Raw genomic sequence first — 21058 nt, 5'->3', positions numbered from 1 at the left:
GAAAGAACTACTCGTGCCTTGGAGTGTCACTAAACCCTTTGATGTGTAGGAAGACACCTTCATATCTCTTTCAGTGTCATGTATGTTACTGGCAGGCAGAGTAATGGTCTCTTAATTTGTGTGTGTGGATGAACTAATTAGCAATACTAAAATATGAAATCACCTTGTGTTTTCTGATGATCCTATCCTCTGAGGGTTCTGAATTTGTCTTCATGCATAAGGCAAAATAATCAAAGAAGCAGAGCTTGTTAAGTTTGCCTTCATTAACGCTGAATTCATTTGCCTAAGTACACTTAACCCCTGCTGAGCTTGCTTAAGAATACAATTTCCCTGTCTAATATTTCTACTTCTTTCCCAGAATACATTTTCCAGTTAATAAGTAATCTATTTATTTTTTTTTTCACTTTGTACTTCATAAGAACTTTTTTTAGTATACTTCTTCGTGTCATAAAATCTGATGTTACAAATTTATGACTGATTAAGTTAATAACAAAGTAAGTCCAGCTAGGACAGCTTGATACAGCTTGTAGCAACGTGCCAGGCATGTGCAGATCAGGCTTAACTTTGTATGAGTTCCGTATCTACAGCACAATTCTTTGGACAAGGAAGAGATCCTGCATGTCATCTTTTTTTTCATACATTTTATGAGAAGACGCTACCAAATGCATTGACCACATTGGTGTTTTATTAAGCAATTAACCTATTGCTTATTTTATTGCCTTTGTGGCCATGAGCTCTTGGTTACTCTGCATGTCCTGGTGGATTAGTGTGAGTGCTACTTAAAGTCAAAAGCCTCACTCTTTTTCCATTCCCCTCTGATTTTCCATCCTACTCTGTTTGGTGCTTCACTTCAAAGCTTCTGACATTAAGTCATTAATTTATCTTTTAATCCATTTCTTGCCATTTATGCATATTGAAATCCAGTGTCTTAGTCCGCTTACCTTCTTAGCTCACAGCTGTTTCCTCAACTTTTGATATTTGGTATATAAACCCCATTAAGACAGTTTCTGCTGAGTAAAGTACCCATGGCTACACCTGATATTTGACAGGATAAGCCCAACAGTATTTTCTGTAGCATCCTTAAATCTCTTGAGCATTGTACAGTTTGTGTTTTGTTTTAATACGGTGTAGTGCTATAATTGATTTTTCATTCAGCCTTCTGTCACTGTCCTCTTTGTCAGCCTTCACTCCTGATGCTACTCCCAGATGTCATTTTCTCTGTGCGTGTGTGTGTGTGTATGTATTTTTCCTCTAGATTAGGACAGATACACTCAGTTGCAGGAAGGTGTACACCTGCCCCCTGGTTCATTCTGTCTCACTGCCTGATGAGGCCAATGCTTGTGTGCATTTGTGCTCTTAGAGATATGTGCTGTGCTTGTTGGTATAGACATTGAAAGAGAAATCTTGAGTATGTGGTTCAACACACAACTTTGTACGTTTTTTTGTCTGCTTTCAGTAAAGGAGATTTCTGGGAAGATGATGCAGTCTTGGCCTCTTAAGGGGAAGTCTTCACTGACAAGGCCTAATCTGGGCGTTTTCCAGCTGATTTATTTCATGTGTCCTGCTCTCTGCAAATTAAACTAATTAGTTCTGATTTTCTCAGTTTTGCTCATCTCAGGAAACGTGGAGGTAATTTTTTATAGTACCAGAGTCTTCCTCCCTGAGCTCTCATTGTCAGCTGACAATGTTGGAAGGAGCTGCCTCTGCCATAAGCGTATCCAGGACTGTTATGTTTTATCATCATATAGTCATAATCAACATCACCCTTATGTGTGGTGGTTAACTTTTAACTTAAAATGCAAGGTCTCATAGGTTTGTTTCATTAGTTGTTTAAAACATCCTGGTTTTGTACACCGTCTATGCAGTGAACGCTGTGTTTCATAAATACATTCCTAAAAGATTTGGATATATTTTGGTCCTCTCATATATGTTGCTTTAGACAATGATCTTGAAATTCCACAGTATCAAGGATTCAAATATCAGTAAGCAGAAGCAAATAAACACAGCATGGAAAGCATTGTACTTTCACAGTAATGTTCTAATACACCACAAGAATGTTATGAGTTAGGATGCAAGCATTAAAAAGCTTTAATATTTCTAGTAAATCTTATTTCGTAGGATTTAATAGGTATAAAGAGTTTCAAATGACATTAAATAAAACTAGAAAGTCAGCAATCTGCAAAGCAAAGCCACAAAGAACAATAAAACTATTTCACCCAAGCTGAATTTTGTATCCATAAACACGTACATATTTAAAACATTTCACTCTTAATAATACTAATTGTTTTTATACACATAAATACAAATCAAGAAAAATAAAAGTATTAGTAGGTACTAGAATTTACTCTCAATGCTAAGAGCTAACAATTAACTGGAATTAGATTAATGTTAAAAAGTCAATATATCCCTCACTACCTGAAGAATGGAATTCAAGGTTCAGATTCTCAGGAATCTCAACAGGAATACAAGGAAATAATTTTTCAAAGTGGAGGAGTATCATTGCTTTCTGCATGTTTATAATCTTTTGTTTTTGTTTTGCGCTTAAAGAATGTAGCTGTGTGTATACAGCAGGTATTTTTGTTTAAAACCAATACGTGCATATACTTAAAATAGAAAAAAGAAAGAAAAAAACCACAAAAAAACACAGCAAAATTCAAGAAAAGTTTCATGTTTATGCATTATTTAGTTCTGGTATTGCCAAGGAGTCTTCCCATGTGGAGTCCTAACAGATGCTAGATAGACAGACGGGCTGCCAAAAGCTGATAACTTTTCATAATCTCCCTCACCTTCAGTATCTTCTGAATTCAATTGTTAATCTCTATGCATTATTGAGACATCATAGATTAGGAAAAAGACCACATTTTAGAGGTGTTTCAGCCTCCCTAAGTCTTTTTTCATATGAATTAATTTCAGATCATTGCCCATTTTTATATTACTTTATTTGGTTAAGAATAACCAGATTTGCACAATATATCCTGCCCTTGTTTTGCTATAGATACATAGAATACTGATATATGTATGAGCATTTTCTAGAGACATCAGAACAGCCTGATGTTAAAAGGACAGTTAAGATGATAAAATGCGTGCCCACATAAAACAAATATAAGAAAAGATGTGTGTTCTGCATTTTACTTGACAGCAGTGGGAAAGCAGAAGTTTAAATTTGCTGAGTGTACTAATAATTTAAACTGATTATCAAAGACTTAAAACTGTTTGCTGTGCAAAACTGTCACTTGAGTAAAGGTATCTAGGAGCAGGAGAACACTGTACCTTAATGTATAATTTTCTTGCTTTGTCAACTGTAGAAAATACTGAAGATCTGTTCTAAAAATTGTCATTGGTAGGTCATTCTAATCTAGGATATAAAGGTTTCAAGAAAAAAAATTACATTTAAACTTATTTAAGGAAGTTGTTATGAAGGCAGGAAAAGGTAAGCACGGATTTTTCTAAATAATTTTCAATCTAGATGGGAAAATTCCCCCTTTGTATCTAGCACTGTTTAAAAGTATACTTCACATCCATCAAGAGCAATTAATTATCCTTATTCAGGACAACATATTACTGAGAATAAATTTTGTGTTTTACAGAATCACAGTAGACAACATCTCTGAAATTTGTCTTGTCCGATTCACCTCCTTAAAGCAAATTCAGCTACAGTAGGTTGCTCAGAGCTGTGTCTGGATGAGTTCTGAATATCTTCAAGGATGGAGATACCATAATCTTTCTTGACAACCTGTTCCAACATACAGCCATCTTTGCACTGGAAAGTCTTCATGTGTTCAGACAAGTTCTTGTACCTCACTCTGTACCTGCTGCCTATTGGTCCTGTCACCGAGCATCTCTGAGAACAGTCTGACTCTACTTTCTTTGTCCCTACCATCAGGTTTTTTATACACATTGTAAAACCCTGCACAGTGATCATTATTTTCTCAAGGCTAATCAGTCCCAGCTCTCTCAGCCTGTTTTCATGTGTCAGATTCTCCAATCCCTTAATCATCTTTGTGCCTCTTTACTGGAATCAACCCAGTCTGGGGAGCCCGGAATTGATCACAGCACTCCAATGCTGAAAAGAGGGCGAAAGGGTCACCTCCCTCAACCAGCTAACAACACTAATCCCTGTGTTGTTCAAGTAATGCTGCTTTCCAGCTGGCTGGTCTCCAGCCTTTGCTGGTATTGTTCCCCAGGTGCAGGATGTTGCAGTTCCTTGTTTTGAACTTCATGAAGCTCTTGTCAGTCTGTTGATATCCTTCTGCATGGTGGGGCCACCATCTGGGGGATCAGACACTCCTCCTAGTTTTGTATCATAGAATTGTAGAATGACTTAGTTTGAAGGGAACCTTAATGATCATCTAGTTTGCCCTGCCATGGGCAAAGTTGCCATGGGCAAAGGCTGCTTAGGATCCTGGCCTTGAATGCCCTCGGAGATGGGGCATCCACAGCTTCTCCTGGTAACCTGCTCCAGATTCTCACCACCCTCTGAGTAAACTATTTCTTCTTAAGTTCTAACCTAAATCCTTCCTCTTCTAGTTTAAAGCCATTCCCATTGTCCTATCACAATCAGACTATGTAAAAAATCTGTCCCCTTCCTGCTTATAAGCTCCTTTCAAGTGCTGGAACACAGCAGTGAAGTCTCCCCAGACCATCAACAAACCTACTGCTCTATCATTCAGGTCATTAATTAAGATGCCAAACGGTACTGGCTCTGTTGTTGTCCTCTGGGATACTCCAGTACAACATGATTGGCCTCCAGCTGGACTTCGCTTCTGATCACGTTGTCCTTTTTTCTAGCCCCTACGTTAGGAGAATGGTGTCAAAAATTGTACTGAAGTTAGGATAAACACTGTCTGATGCTTTCCTTTCATCTGCTGAGCTGGTAATTTCATTGTAGTAGGCTATCATATTGTTTGAGTATGGTTTCCTCTTTGTAAATACATGCTGAATGTACCTGATCTTGTCCTTTGCATGTTTGGGATTGGTTTCCTGTAGTATTTGCTCCATTGCACTCTCAGGGATCTAGCCTCCCTGCCATTCTTCAAGAAAAGTGTGGTCTTAGATTTATTTCAGCCCTCAGAACCACCTCTCTTTGATTGCTAAAACTTTTCAAGGATACTGAAGTGTGGCCTCACAGTGGCATCATCTGTTTCTCTCATTACTTGTGCATGTATCCCATCAAATCCCATGGAACTGTTTTTATCCACTTGTTTTAAATACCTCCTAAATCAGTTCATCATTGCTGACAGTAACTTCAGTTCTCCATACTTTCCCCCAGGTTTGGGAAGATTGGGTCCTGAAATCTTCCTGGTAAAGACCAAAGGAAAGAAGACACTGAGTAACCTGTCCTTCACTGGGTCCTCTGCTTTCTCTCTTTCTTTTGCTGCTTATATACCTTCCTGTTGCCCTTCTCTTTCCTTGCCAGATTCAACTTCAGATGGGTTTGGCTTTCCTAATCCTGTCTAATCCTACTTGGTTCTGACAATTTAAAACGATGTTTAATGTTTTCTTCTGTACTGCTGTCTCATGATTACCGAAGACTGAAATATAGTTGTACTTGAAATAAGAGGATGTCCCTCTAATGATCAAATCCCTTGTGTTTATGCAGATGAATTTTAGCACTTCAGTATTTCCATGGGTTAGGCAATAGTATTTTACAAATCCTTGGAGTTCCTGTGTCAGGTACAGAATGAAGTGTATAGTAAAATGGATAAAACAGTATTTTTGCACATGCTTCTAGCAAAACAAACAAACAAAATGTAAACAAGACCTCTTCTTAAAGTCTGTGTTAGAGTTGCAAGATGAGATCACCTTAATAGGTATATTTAGATATGTAAAATGATAATGACAGGTTTCTCTTATGGTGTTATGTAAAATGTGCCCTGGAAGAGATGACTTAAGAGTCACAGAGGTACTTGACAACTCTTCATGAAAACAGGAGCTTGAAAATTACACATTTCTAGACCTTTAGGTGCAGTATCACAAAGCTCTCAAAAACTAAGCGAGATTCAGTACGGTGTTCTTGCATGTGTTCTAGCAAATGAAAGACAACTCCATGTAGAAACACTAGCTGAGAGGCAACTGTTGAAAGAAACAGCAGCAAGTTCAAGCAGTATTGAATGTAGTGGTAGTGGGACTTGCTATAAGCAATGGGGATCTTAGGTTCCGTGGCCTATTTTGCAAGAATGTGTAAAGACTGAAGAATGGTGAAAATGATGTAATGGAGCAAAAAGCCAGAAGGGTCTCTTCCTGTATTTGATTTCCTAGCAAATGCAAAACCTGAATTTTATTTGAGGTTTGAAAACCTTCTGATGAACCCTGAGCCTTGAGTGCAGCCAGCGTAATTTATGGCTTTCTGATTTCAATCTGTAACAGGCAAAACTGTACTGGATGGTGCTGCAGCAGTTTTGAATTCTTTGAGGTTTCGATTGTGAGTCATTAGCTTTTTCAGCCCTTCTTTTAAATTTTAACAGATACAATTTTTCCCCTGGCTGCTCAGTCAGATGTTTCAGATGAATAAAAATTAAGTGAGATGAAGCAATCTCCCAGCCTGTAAAACAGGGTTCAAATAAAAGAAGCCATTTCTAATTTCAGTGCAGTTTTACTTGCCTGCTTTACTTAATATCATCGTTTTCAAATCACATGTAGAACTTCTGAGAAAAAATAAATTTGACAAGATGTGAATTTCTCATAAACAAAGCAGGAATAACCAGGCTAAACACTGAAGAGATTGTACACCTTTTTCTTTTTTTTTATTAGAGATTCATTGGTCTGTAATACTTTGCCTGTGCAACGTTGACATAAGCTGTATTTTGCATATTGTACCTACTTAAGTCATGTCAAAGCATAACAGAATGCATGAGTAGCACTTCTTTCATCTCAAGCGGAAGGGTTATCAGTTAAAATTGAAGTGTGCATGACACAGCAGCAGCTTCTGTGATCATTTCATGGCACAGAGACCAAAACGTTTTAAGGCTATTAATCATTTTGTACCACCCTCCCAATTGACTTGCGTTTATTTAGAAGTGAATTCATAGAGAAGCTCAAGGAAACATCTTGTATTTGCTGAAGTGGATTCAGGTGGTCAATGTTACCTTGGGGCTGGAAGCTTAGGGACAGATGAAATGAGTTAGCCAGTGAAGGTGCGTTCTTTTTGGTTGTCAACGTACTAGTGAATGAAGTGTGTGTGTAAGATCGTGTTCTGCCGCAGAGGCAGAAGTCATGGGGAAGCTTGTGTCCATGCTAGTCGGATCTCCCAACCTGTATGCAGGCACAAAAATGGAGCAGCCAACTGGATGTGGGCCATGAAGGGTTTTTCCTCCAAACAATGCTTTGGATTTGCTTGGAAGAGTGCTGGCTGGGCCAGACCACAACCTTGTTAGGGACCTTCCTAAGAATTTAAAGATGTGTATATACAGTACCAGTGCTTGGGAGCGTTGCCTGGAAGCATTTAATGCAGTGGTTTTGACATATTCTCAGTGTCTTTCAGGATATTGACAATGTCTTGTTTTTCATTAACTCAGTTAATAGATTTATGATAGGAAATTCAGTGTATATTTTCTACATGAGCATGAGATATTGCATGCGCTCCTGGTTCAGTTCTCAACTTGTGTGCCTGTTGAGCTCTAATCTTCCTGACAATGTGTCAGTAACCCACAGTGCAGTCTGAATCTGATGGCCCTGTGCAGGCAAGACAAAAGATCTATTCTGGCCTGATGCCAAGAGAACTGGCAGAAAAGAATAACATATTCCAGGAGATCATTACACATCATCCTTGAATCGGAAACTGCTTGTTGCAGCACCAGGCATATTTTACAGAAAGGAAAAACAAATTTGGTGTGTTTTCCAGCTTGTTCTGTGCGACAGTAAAAATTCATGTTCGTGCAACATGTTAAAGGTAGAATGATTTGATATTGAAAATGCAGCTGTGATTCATGGTTAATAATCAAGTGTATGCTCACATAGAGATGGCATCTCCCATAGCTTCAACAGATAACAGTGCTGTGCTTGTGAGAAATATGACTGGTTTCCATGTGCAGAGCCATGTGCTATACTTTTTGCTTCCGCTTTTTTTCAGTATCTGTTTTATCCTGGGCTCGCTTTTCCTGTAATTTTCAACTGTCTAACCAGCAGTGTGTAATATGCAGCAAAAAGCAGAACCTTTTTTCCTACTAAAATCATCATATGGCTTGGGATGGAAGGAAATTTGAAGCTCATCCGGTACCAACACTGTGCCATGGGCAGAGCTGCTGCCCACCAGCTCAGGCTGCCCAGGGCCCCATCCAACATGGCCTTGATCACCTGCAGGGATGAAGAATCCACAGCTTCTCTGAGCAACCTATTCCAGTGCCTTACCACCCTCTGAGGGAAAAAATGTCCCCCTAAAATCTCATCTATTTCTCCCCTTTTTAGTTTAAAACCACTCCCCCTTGTTCTGTCACCACTGGATTGCATGAAAGTCTACCCTCAACCTGTTCATAAGTTCCTCTTAAGTACCTGGAAGTTTTTGCAGAAAGGTAATCTGTAAGTGATGCTTAAGAATGTACATCATTGTATGTGAGTTTTGAAAGAAAAATATGCTTTCATCCCATATTGAAGTTGCACCTTAATGCCGGTGAAAGATAATAATACGATAGAAGCTACCTCACATTCATTCCAGTGGACAGTTGTAAAAGATGTGTCACTTAAAACTACCTCAGTGCCTGTAACGTGTTTGTTTGTTTGTTTTCCAGCTGTGGGACCTACTGCAAAAGTTGCAGTTCATCATGACATACATCGCACCCTGGCAGATTGCCTGGGGGTCGTCGTTCCATGTGTTTGCTCAGCTCTTTGCAATACCTCATATCCTTTATAAAGTGATTTTTCTTTATTCTTGAATTCCTTTTCATGTGTATAATTTATATGCAGTGTTGGAACAAAGTGCGAAGTTTCCAGGTATTTTAAAATGTGAAAATGTTTACAGCAATGCAAGGGAAATATGGCTTTCTCTGTTTCTTTACTAAGTAGGATCTGAAATGGGGGGGAAACTGAATTCCGATGCAGGCTGCTTTATTTATGCCTTCCCACTTCTCACCCAGTCACATATCCACAGTCGTTAGCAGTGAGTTCTGATGCTTTTGGAAAGAAACAGTTTGGCTGATGATACCTCCAGCTTTTATGTATGCAGGAGCCAGTTTTGTGAAGCGCTGGGTATTTTGCTGACGGAGCTCTAAAGATTCTACTCACTTTCTCAGTTGCTTCTAGTTAGTATCTCAGATACGAATTCATGTCAGTGAGTCAGTCTGTTGCAGCTGACCTGATTTTATTTTATTTTTTCCTGTTTCAAAAGCAACTGTATTTTAATATTTCTGAGCACACTTTTCATTGTGGAACCGGGAAGTATTTCTCATTGACATTTCCATTCTGTTTTATAAATACATTCATCAACGCTAAAACAGTCCTTCAGAAACTGTCTCAGTGCCCATTCCAGGGCTATGAACATTTTCTTTGTGAATACGGAGAGTTAAAGCACAGAGTTTAATGGCCTCCGAATGCCTGCAGGGATTTAAAAATAGAGAGGACTTTTTGAACAAAAGTGTTTCACTTTAAAGTCTGATTCAGTTCGGAACTCGATTTAATGCAGGAAAAAGGTAATGAAATAAAACACTTATCACATTTAACTTTATTGGCATGCCAAGCATTTTCGGAGACTAACTTTTCATTTCTTCCTTCCCTTCCAATTGAAGCGGTGAAAAAGAGTTGAGTGGTTTTAGTTCAGATCTGCTAAAGAGTTAACCGTGTACTGTTTATTAGGTACATACATTTAATTCTTTGACCTTTTATCCTGTAGAGAATGTTTTTTTTCCCTCAAGTGATTTTTTTTCCCCCCTTCTTGAGTGGTTTTTCCCCTCTGTTATTTGCTGCGGTATCCTTAATCTTGTGCTGCATTGATTAACTATGTATGTGTTTATAGATAGGAAGTATAAATGGGAGTCTTTGACAGATGGAAGTGAAGGCAGAATAACTCCCAGAAGGAAAGCTTTAAATTGACTATTTACAAATGAAAGACAGTATTAAAAATTGTTACTAATCAGAACATTTTGAATGATTTGTAGCAAGTTACAAGGAAATTTCACAACAAAAAGGTTATTTTCATCACTGTTATAGGTATGAATTGCAGGGAAGCACATAGTTATTTAGTGAAACATCTGAGGACTAAGATTATATTTCAGTGAGTTCATCTTCGATCACATACATTTTTGCACATGATAACTTCAGTCTTCATATAAGTGCCAATTAAGCTTTGCAAAATGGAAAGCAGTGAAATATCAGAATTGGGATTATTTACACACTTATTACCAAAGTGAAATATATTAGCTTTCTATTATTTATATTAATAATGTCCTTCGTAAATGTGCATCTGTATTTCAAGGCAATGTTGCAGTGTAGATACTGATTTAATGCTCAAGTTACTATTCCCACAACAGCAATTACTCTGCCTTTTTTGCACAGTATTTTTATTTATTGTTACCATAACCCTGCAGACAGTACTAATGAATACATATTACAGTTTGCAGAGGCACTAAACCTGCCTTTTCTTTGCAGAGTTAAATATTTGTGGCTCTTAATTGCCCAGATCACTTCCACAAACAAGATACCCCTCTCTGGAGGAGAGATCTGCTACTTCATTTCCCTGTGTTTAAATGGGTGAAATGAGATTGTGCTCATTTCTTTTAAGTCGTCATCACATTGAGAAAGTCAGTCTAGTTTGTAGTCTAAGCAGGTTTTTACCTTTAAAAAACGAACGGTGAGATTTTGAAAGAATGGATTTGTAGTTTAGATTTTTCTGCTTTTAAGTGCTTTTGCCTTCAGTGCGTCAGGATTACAGCTCTGGCAGCAGAAAAGAATGCCCTTTGAATATTGGTTCTTCTACCCCCTAAGAAGTGATCTCATGCCTGGAAGTGACCAAATGTCTTGGCTCGGAGTATGTGGGTTTGGGGCATCGGAGGATGTGGACTGGATTTACTACATAGTTTTGTATTGAAGGTTTTGTATTGAAGGATGCAAGATTTTTAAAACATAAACCTTTCATTTACTTGTTTTGAAGCTCATTTGAACTCAAGCAAACTTTTAAATAACATTGAATCCTCAAATAGAATGCTTTATTTCACTCTGAACAGTTTTTTGTTTAAGCTTCTCAAAGTTTGAGTCTGGATTTTCTTTCCAAGGTGGCCATTATTTGCAAAGAAACAAATTCTGCTTCTGCTCTGTATAATGTAACAAAGATGGCACACAGGCAGACTCACTTGAGATGCAGAGCAAAAAAGAACGGCTGTAGATTTTTGACAGTTTTATATGTATATGCCAGATACATCAAATGTATATGTAACTGTATATTACTGTACATATCCGCTCTAGGTAAGTATTTCTGGTGCTGTCACTTGTTTTCATGACACATTTACATATGTGAAACACTTTACTAAAACCACTCTTCACAAGTCAAATGGGAAATAGCTTTTGACTTGTATGTAGTAGAGCATTATGTCTTTCAGCAAAAATAAAACTGTTGCTACTGCTTATGTCTTTAACGCAAACAGTTCACAGAAGAGTCCTAAATGTCTTAACTCATGAAAGTGGCAATTTTTAAATCAATAATGACATCAGAACTCTCTGTAGGAAACTTGATTTACTGTCCTTATCTGTTCTCCTTGCTCTTTTTTGTCTCTTCAGCTCCCATGCCTTCTTCCCTTATTTGACACTTGTAAATACTTGTTCATCTTTTGCAGTCAGTGCCGGCTATGACTACAGGGTAATGTGACAGTTTAACTTTTGTGGTGTACTTGTGTCCTACTCTGTGCTCTCTGTCACTTTTTGAACCTTAGACTCTTAAGGGCAGCTTATTTTGCAAGTTCACTAATGCACAAAGACACCATTCAGGACCACTTTCTTTTAATATATTTGAGGGATTTGAGAGAGATCTTTTGCAAAATCTACAAACAGATATTTGCTAAATTGCTTTGAAAGCGTGGCTGATTAGCCTTTTAATGGAAATATTGCAAGTGGTGCTAGATGTTTAAAGCTGTTTACTGTAAAGACTTAGACTGTGGAGGACACATTACTAGAACAAAAAGGCTGTGGTGAGCAATTTGACTCGAATTTTACAATGAGATGCACTTGATTGCTGTACCTTATGGTTGCTTCTTTTTCTGTGGCTTCTATATTTAGTACATTTCTTCCAATGGAAGCATAAAGAACAACAGCTTGTCCCTTACACCAACTCGGAAACTTTTTTCCTGAGATTTCATATAAGAATTTAAAGTAAGCCATGGATTTCTGCATTCATTATAGTGTTTGTATGGTATTTTCTATTCCTCTGTTCTCCTCCTCTCATTCTGAACGTATTTCCAAAAGCATGACATGCAGAACATTCTTTTAACTTTTAAATCAGCATGACGTTTTAAATTGACAATAAGAACTAACCTGAAAGTGTGCTTTTGAGCCAACAAGTTGGATTGTATAGGCGTAGTTGTTTCTTCACATGCTAGCTAATTTCAGAATAAGCAAAAAGTCACCAAATGAAATGTTAGCCTCCCTGGTAGGATGATTCCAATGCAGAGAACTAAGAATTTCCATAGAAATATTTTTTTTTTTGGCTTTGTGTGTTTTAAACCCTTTCCGTCACACTGTCAAGAATCACTTTGTGTTGTAGGAGATACATTTGGTAGATACAAAAAGGTGCTGCTCTAGCTACAATCAGGATCTATCCTCGGGCAGAGGTTAGACCGAGTCACCCTGCTAATACCGTACTCTGTTCAAACCTGTCACGTCCATTGCAACTATGCAGTATTGAAAAGACATGGAATACATGCTGGTAATTGGCAATTTGGCACTGCCTGCCTTCCTTTCTTCTCCCTCCACCTCTTTGGATAAGACAAGCAATAAAAAGGCAAAAATGGTTGTAAGAGTTGCCTCAGAAATGGTTTGAAAGTATGACTAAATAATTTGTGTTACCTTAACTTGCACTTTTCAGACTCTGCCATGCTTTTTTTCCAAACTCTGGCCACTTCAGTCTTTTCTACTCCACTGAGCCCATTTCTTGGTAGTGTCATCTTTATTGCATCATACGCAAGACCGATCAAGTTCTGGGAGAAAAACTACAAGTAAGACTATTTTTTGCTCTCATTCATTTTATTTCTGTACTTTTCTTTCCAAAGATACTCCATAAACTGTTGTAGGCCATGAGGAGTTAATCTTTTGAATCATGATTCTGATGTTTTACTATTTCATATTGTTGTTTCTGAAAATGTATATAAACAATTATTAGTGGGCTACAGATGAGCTGTCACGTTGCATTTGTTTTACAGGCATACAATAACAAAGCTGTGAAAAAAAAACAACGGCAAAGCTCCCAGTTGTCAGCCTTTTTTGTCTTGCTAGCTAGTGTTAGCAACTAAATCTGTTAAGCCTTTGGCACTACAAGTCAGACTGCATTAATATATTTTATACTGGCCTGATTAAATGTTACCGTTGGGATGTGGCAGGTAACTCTTATAGAGAAGTGATGATGAGTGTGCATCGTAATTACTTGCTACATCTGATCTTAGAGTTTGACATAAGAATTTGTTGTTGTTGTCAGAATTTAGCTGTCATTCATGCAGTTTCACAAGGACATAGGCTTAGAATATTGAACAGATTGAATAATGAGCTGCTGCTCCTTTTACCCTGTAGGATTTCAGAGTGCTTGGTAACTGGGATTGAAGAGTTTCCAACAAGAGTAGTAGATAAAAGAGAGTGGTCTTATTCAGCTGGAGGTAGTTTTCAGAAGGAATGCTGACCAACATGTAACTGGGCTCCGAGTAAAAGTGACAGCTGCAGAACACCAGTGGGAAGCATAAAGTGAAAACTGTATTGGCCAAAGTAGGATTTGGTTGTGCCAATGAGAAGTGTTGTACTTTTATCACACATCTTGTATTTGAGCACCTTGACAGAATTCAGAACTGGAAATGGCAGTGAAAGCTTCCTCTATCTTTTAGAGGAAAGGATCTGATGAGTTTCTTAAGAGTTTTATTTTTTTTTTTTGATACTTACTTGCATTAGTAAGCAAATTTGTACTCCTCTATAAAGAAACTACAGAGACAAAGCCAAGTTAAATAAAGCTTCTGAATATGATGAGATTTGTGGAAAGCTTTTGGAGCAAGCTGAGCTTGCTTAACAAAATTCTTTGTCTCACATCCTTTTCTGGGTCAACAAGTTCATTTCACTGAGGGTAGTCTTGGAAAGGCAGGAAGCTACTGCTAATCCCACAGACAGCTTTACATTTTGGACAGAAATTTGGAATGGTAGGAAGTGGAGAACTGAATATTTGCTGCGTTTTAACCAGAACATTTTGAAGACACGTGGCTTCTTTTCTCTGTACAGGTTGGAGAATTGGACTCATTAATTGTAGGCGTATCGCTTCCATGTAGTTAGATTAGTGTGGTATCTGTAGGTTAATGTAGAAGGAAATAGATGGGAACATTTTAATTTGCTTTGAGTTGGTCTAAAGCTTTTGGGACAAGATGAACAGAAGATATTCAAAGGAATTCCAGAAGGTGGTGGTTGATGCTTAAATTAGGGACACTGACAATCAGCGACTCCTACCAGATGAAGAAAAGAAGCTGATGCTAATCATTTTTGAAAATAAGACCCCACGTCCAAATAATTTGACATTTTTAATGCTTTAAACTGCTGCTGCTTGTCTTTTCAAACTGAGCAGCAACTACAGCTTCGTTTTCAATGTGAATGCTCAAATTAAGCTGTAAAAAATGCGTGCTTTGTTGTTTGTTAAAAATTGTAGCGTATCTTTTGGTCTTATCACTTAAAACACAAAATCACAACCATTACCTCAAGAAAACTGTTCAGAAATAGAAAGTGGCTTTGTAGAACACTAGGATAATCATCAAAGGGAAATAAATGTTCGCCTGAACCTGTGGCATTCCACCATATGCACCTCCTAAATTGATGTTTATTTTGTCCCTAGCAGTTCTGACTCTCCTTTGCCTTACTTACACTTCAGTATTTCATTCCTCATGTGAAGAACTGAGCAAAGTGAATGACATCTGGACTGAAAAATCCCAGGGTCATTAAAGGGACACAATGAAAAGACAGAAAAATACAGGGAAAGGAAATAGTATTTTATTTAGGGTAGGGAGATTTCCTACAAAATGCTTGAAATAATCGAATAAAGTGAGACTGGCATTGCCTTACCACCTTGACCCTTCAGTATCTAAAAAATCAAAAGCAGACTTGACTTGATTCTTTCAGAGCTGTGGAGTTAAATAGGTTCAGGAACTTGAACTGGAAGGGAAGGTTGTTCTGTCTCCTCCTCTGACCTTTCTTTGGGCAGCAGTGCTTTAGAGCAGGACACACACACACTGAGTTTTCAGTGCTGTAAGACCTAACGCAACACACAGAGGCAGGTTGTTTCTTTGAGTGCATTGACTGTTATTTTTGCTAAATTTGGCTTGCATTATTCTTGGACAGTTACAGGTTCAGTACAGTGGAGTCTGGGATAGACAAAGCAACCCTGACATTCATTTATTTATTTATTTTTGCAATTCTATACTCATTACCTGTTGACAAGGACTTTTTCCCAGGGGAAAGCTCCTTTCAGTGTGCTTTATATAGCTTTTTTGTTTTGCCTGTTTTGCATACTCATTTTGAAACACTTCCTTATCATGTTGATGCCTACATTAAATTATCATATTTATATTAGCTACTCAAAAGCTCATTTATGTTTATACGAGATTACACAGATAGTTATTTCGTGGCTATATTTTTATACTTAACCTGTTAACTACAGTAGCCAAAAACAACTTTAGCAAGCAACCTACGTGTCCTAACTTAAAATATGGTGGTTTTGTTTCTCTTTCAAGTAATAAGGTTGCATTGATAGAGCATCTTTCCTGTTTATCAGTATTTGCACACTTCTCTGCTGTCAATCAAAGTGCATTCTTTTGTTGTTTCACTTGAGCAAAACCTATTATTGCGCTCTCCGTTTTCTCTCATCTCCTTTGGGCCTACAGTGTGAAATTAGCTGAATTAAAAGCATTGGGTACATTTTCTGTAAAGTGAATCCAAACCTGAAGCTTTGGGCATTAACAAGCAAAGAGTTCCATGTTATTAAATGGGCTCTTAGGCAAGTTGTTTGGGCAGTGAGCAGCTTCTTTATCTGTGTCTTGAAGTGTTGTTGGGAGATGTTGTTGGGGAGATGGAGAAAACTCAAATGGGTTAAAAGAAAAAGAAAAAGAAAAAGTTCACTTTGACAGTAAGCAAACTGTGAAATTCCTAGCAAGCTCCTTAGATTCAGGAGCCATGCTGTGCCTGTTTGTGCTCTGGCAGCGTGTGCACAGAGCATGGGTGTTCCTCCTCGGAGCTGACATATGCTGGTTGTTTATAGTGTGTGCTTCTGGGCTCACTGCAGCGCGAAGCCTGGCACAGCTATGCATCACAGAGGTCAGGGATCTTTCTCAGGAGGAAGGGAAGGGTGGTTTTTAGAAGAAAGAAATCAGGCAATAGGAAGGGGAGGTTAGGAGAGAATGACCTATCGTACCACTATTTTTTACAGCTTTTGCTGCCTCTGTTGTTGAAAAGAAAGGGGTGTAAAGTCAGTGAGATGGCCTGAACTCAGGAGCCAGTTGTCCCATGGGAGTCCAGCTCTGAGAAATTTTCTCTTTAAAAAGAGTTTGGGTTTGTCCTGCTGTCAGCCTGAGTTCTGCTACCCAGTTTGAAGAGTCCTATTTCACTATTTTCACAGCTGTTGGAACGATTAGGCTGTAGATGTCAGAGAGAGAAAAGGAAATAGCAGTAAATCTTGTTTAATGTATAGGCACTTTAAAGCGTAGCTTTAGTTGAAATGCTGTTGTTCCATTCCACTGCTTTGCTTTCTTTCTTAACTACTTTGTCTCTCTCTTGTCCTCCCTCTTATCTGACTTTGTATCTCAGATATGGGAACTAACAGAACAGAGCAGAAAGTATACTTTCATTCCCCAGCAGATCTAATCCCAAGATCATGCGTAGCAGACCCCGCAGCTGTGAATTGTCCCCACAAACAATGAGTTGCCACCAACACTCTGGGGTTTTCACTGCCTGCAAACCTCTCTTCCCCTCTCATGTGCTCTTTCCTGCCTCTATTCTTCCTTGGTCATCTGGTTTGGTGGCTGCTTTTGGGTAAGGCACAGCTTGCTTTAGCTTTGAAGGGTCTCTAGTGAATTACTGTCTGGTGTAACTAAATTAGTTAGTGTCTCAGAAGAGGCTGTGATTAAATTGCCAGTTACTTCAGAGCAGCATTACCAGATGCCTCTCTCTGTTTGAGAATATGTGAGCAAGTCTTTCTTTTCTCCAGGTGCATCACTAAGTTGTTGCTCACTCATTGCGGTCTGGCAAACAGCCACCTGTATAAGGTTCATTTAGCTGGCGATAGAGGGCAAGGAGAACCTGCCCTGTCTTAGATGTAGCGCAGCTGCCATTTTCTTTTTTTTTCCTGCTGTCTGACATCATTTGTCCATCGTGCACAGCCTGCAGGTGGAGTGGGGAGAGTTCTCCCAATGTGAGCATAACCAGGATTGACCTCACATTGTGCACGTGTGTGGGAAAAGGAGATGTGAAAAGTGCCCATCTGCTTCTTTCCCTTTTCCCATAAAATAACAAGCCTTCCACTTCCAAATTATTATTTTGTTAACATACCCTCGTGCATTTGGTTTCCCTGTGAGCCTGCTCATCTGGTACAGCTGCCAAAAGCTCTGCTCCAAACACAAAATGCCATTCACCCATAACTGTCAGTGGGTCTTGCTTGGGAGCTAAAAGGTCCTTTTTTTTTTCTTTTCTTTTCCCCTTGCTATGTTGTTTGATTTCTCACATGTTCTTAGACCTCCGTAGTAGTGATGTTTACAGAACAACTGCAGCAAATGTTTATAGTTCAGTAGTCTTGGACATTGATTTATAATGAATACTTTAAAGAAAGGTACATTAACCTCAGAAGTCAACAATTATTGTGTGACTAAAGCATCAGAGGACCCTTTCCCCCCAGATGTACTGTTTGGCTTATTTCCTCAAATATTGGTTGAAAAATGTTGCGTTCTGACTCTGTCACTGCCAATTCTCCTTTCTCAGAGTTCAGTCTTTTCTGTATATTTCCAGCCACCAGCTTGAAAGCCCAGCCATGAGTTCTGCAGTTCATTGCCATCTTCTTAGTTTCTTCTTAACTGCTTCTCTTTTTTTTTTTTTTTTTTCTAATTTTTATATTTGACTGCTTCTGTTTCTATGGTGTTTTTATAAGCTGATCAGAAAGTAGCACTGTATCCCAGTACTGAGACTACAGTTCCTTTGTTATTAGTTATTGCGCAGTTGTATCTGTTAGCCCTTTTGGTGACTGGCTCTTCAAGGTGTCTGTGGGCTTTTCCAGACTTGTATTGAGTGTTAAGTTAGTTTATAACTCAGCAAAATAGTGCAAATTTCAGCATGTAGATTAAACCAGTATGGGCAGTCAATAGTGCCTAGGACTTACAAGTCAAAACAAACAGAATCAATGAAAAGAACAGCTTTTAGCTTAAATTTTTGGTGCATTGTCTTCAAATGAGAATAGGTTGCCTCTTCCCTGTTTACGGGGCATGTTGATTTTATTGAGATTTTCTGATGACCTCAAAGGGATTTTAGATACTCGAGTGCTCAGCCTGGTTTGGCAGTAGGGGATCCCATGGGTATGGTTTCCCTGTTGACAGCAGCAGTCCTCCCCACCTGGCAGTGATGCAAAAGCTGAAAACATTAGAGATTGCTTCTGGTTTTCCTTTGTTAGTCTTCCCTTACAACTGGAATATTTCCCTAGCAAAGATGTTTTTTGGAAAAAAAGAAATGTTCCTTTATCAAAACAGTGAGTATGGACTACTCTTTGGGAGGTTGTGCCCCATTCTCCAGGTGTGTGCCTGATGATGGTTTTGGCACCTCAGGAGAGAACAGAGAAAACCAGAACTTTCGAATAACTTTATCTGTACTTCAGATTTAGCTCTTCACGAGTCTCTGAAGTTGTGTGCTACTCATTAAACTTGTTCAGCCGATTGTCTTCTAGAGACCATTCCCTCTTTCCTGCCTGCTCTAGTGCCTGTATGGTGTACATTTTCACGTTGCACACTATCAGCACTGCCACTGAACTTGTACATGCAACACTGGACTACTACGAGAGTCTTTAATTCCCTTCAGTGAGTCTGCAGGGCTTTGAGGTGCAGCTTCAGGTAAAGCCTCAGACCCTAGAAGCCCTGCTAGAAATCACGTCCCCCTTGGTGTCTTGAGCTTTTTGGCTACTTGCTGTAGCACAGATGTATGCACACTTCCTCTTCAAACTAGGCCTCACCTTATTGCTTGACATCACAGTTGGAGTCATAGCTATCTGGGAAAAAACAGGTGGAGAAAAACAGGCCTTTAGCTGAATAGAACTGGTATTAAAATTAGTGTTTTCAGAGTTGTCAAGATTTTTAAACTCGGGAGACTACAGAGAATTCAGAACTGTTCTCCTGCAGTTTGACGGTATCTCTTTAAATGGTAACATCTCTTCTCAGATTTTGCCTGTGGCAGTCAATAAAACAAATTGAGGCTAATTGAATAGGAGCCATATGTGTGATAATTAATTGGGAGTGCATTCTGATTCAATGCTCTGTAGTTCCCTGCAGAGTTAAAGATGCATTCACAACTCCAGTTCATTGAATCATTTTAAGAGGACAGAAAAAAGACAGAAGGAGGCATCAGAGAAAGAATCCATGCTGAGGCCAGCCAGGAACACAAGCAGAGATCAAAACCACAAGTGAGATAAATGAAAAGGGAAAGGGATGGGCAAAGAAGCAAAATGCATGCAGTGGAAAATCTGAGAAGACATTTTTAAGCAGGAATTCAGACCTGTAGAGGAGAAGAAATCATGAGCACAATAGGAGAGGATTTCCAGAGATGTTTAGAAAGGAAGACAACAGCAGGGATGAAGAGAAAGATGAGAATGGACTCATAAATTAGAGTTAGGAAGCAGGTAATATTTTAAGTGCTTAAATAGATGTGCAGTGACTTTAAATTTTTATCAGCTGTTCTTCTAATGCTTAGCTTCCAAGTTATATAAATCTAGTGAGATGTCATGGTTTTGTGCTGTCAATATTCTACATCATGACATCATGTGCGGTATGAATCATTAACTGAGGGTACAAATAGGGTTAAACAGTTTACCCTGACAGCACAAAACCATGACATGAGATCAAATAAACTTGTGAAATTTCTGTCATGTTGAGTATTGGGAGCCTGTCCAAGTGCATTTTCTGTGAGTTCTGAGCAAGTGTTCATCCTACTCACTTTTATAACATAGATCACCTCCTATTTTAGATTTAACTGAATCAAACATTTATGGGTAGGCTGAAGTTAGCAGCAGTAAACTCGGAACTTCCATTCAAGAAAATGCTAACTCATCCAACTTTTGTCAAGATGCAAAGATAGGTGAGAAGTTGACGCTGCAGAGATGTTCATTCAGACGTAAGTGATGTACAAGTTTTATACCGATAGCAGCAGGGAGTAATTCATGCTAAATTTTGCTCAAGTCCCAGTGGTGTCCTGATATGCTAGGGAATATAATGGACCCAAATTGCCTGAGCGCTCAGAAGAGCAAAATGTAAAATTTCTCTCATTTTTTTCTGAGATTATACAAAATACAGAATTCTATCACCATCACCACTGAGAATCATCCCAGAAGCTATGCTAATTGGCAGTAGATAAATACTGGATGAATGCTAGAGAAATATTTTTTATCTTTTGACTAGCAATTTTTGCTCTCAAAATACCATGTAGTCTCTATGTGCTGGGAGGCTTTTTCAGTCTGAAGAGTTCTATAGGGACTACCATAATGACTGCTGTAAATGATCAGCCTTCTCAACAGTTCTTGCAATAATAATAAACATAAAAAAAACAAAAACAAAAACAAACAAACAAAAAAACTTAAAATTTATCCCCGTTGGATTTTGTGCGATTGCAGTGGTAAAATTTTTGTTATTTTTCAGTCTGGTATCGTTAATACTTCGCTCCCAGT

General features: G+C 38.5%; 1 protein-coding gene across 1 annotated transcript in view; it reads left to right on the top strand.

Annotated features, from left to right (window-relative positions):
* Nucleotides 1–21058, top strand: part of PCNX2 (pecanex 2) — a 145783-nt gene that overhangs the window by 81992 nt on the left and 42733 nt on the right. The window contains exons 22-23 of the mRNA XM_072331450.1: nt 8724–8833; nt 13002–13130. Of these exons, the coding sequence (XP_072187551.1) occupies nt 8724–8833; nt 13002–13130 (239 nt within the window). The remainder of the gene's footprint in view (nt 1–8723; nt 8834–13001; nt 13131–21058) is intronic.

Source organism: Excalfactoria chinensis, chromosome 3, assembly GCF_039878825.1.
Source record: "Excalfactoria chinensis isolate bCotChi1 chromosome 3, bCotChi1.hap2, whole genome shotgun sequence".
NCBI lineage: Eukaryota > Metazoa > Chordata > Aves > Galliformes > Phasianidae > Excalfactoria > Excalfactoria chinensis.
This window is presented reverse-complemented; position numbering and strand designations above follow the sequence as displayed.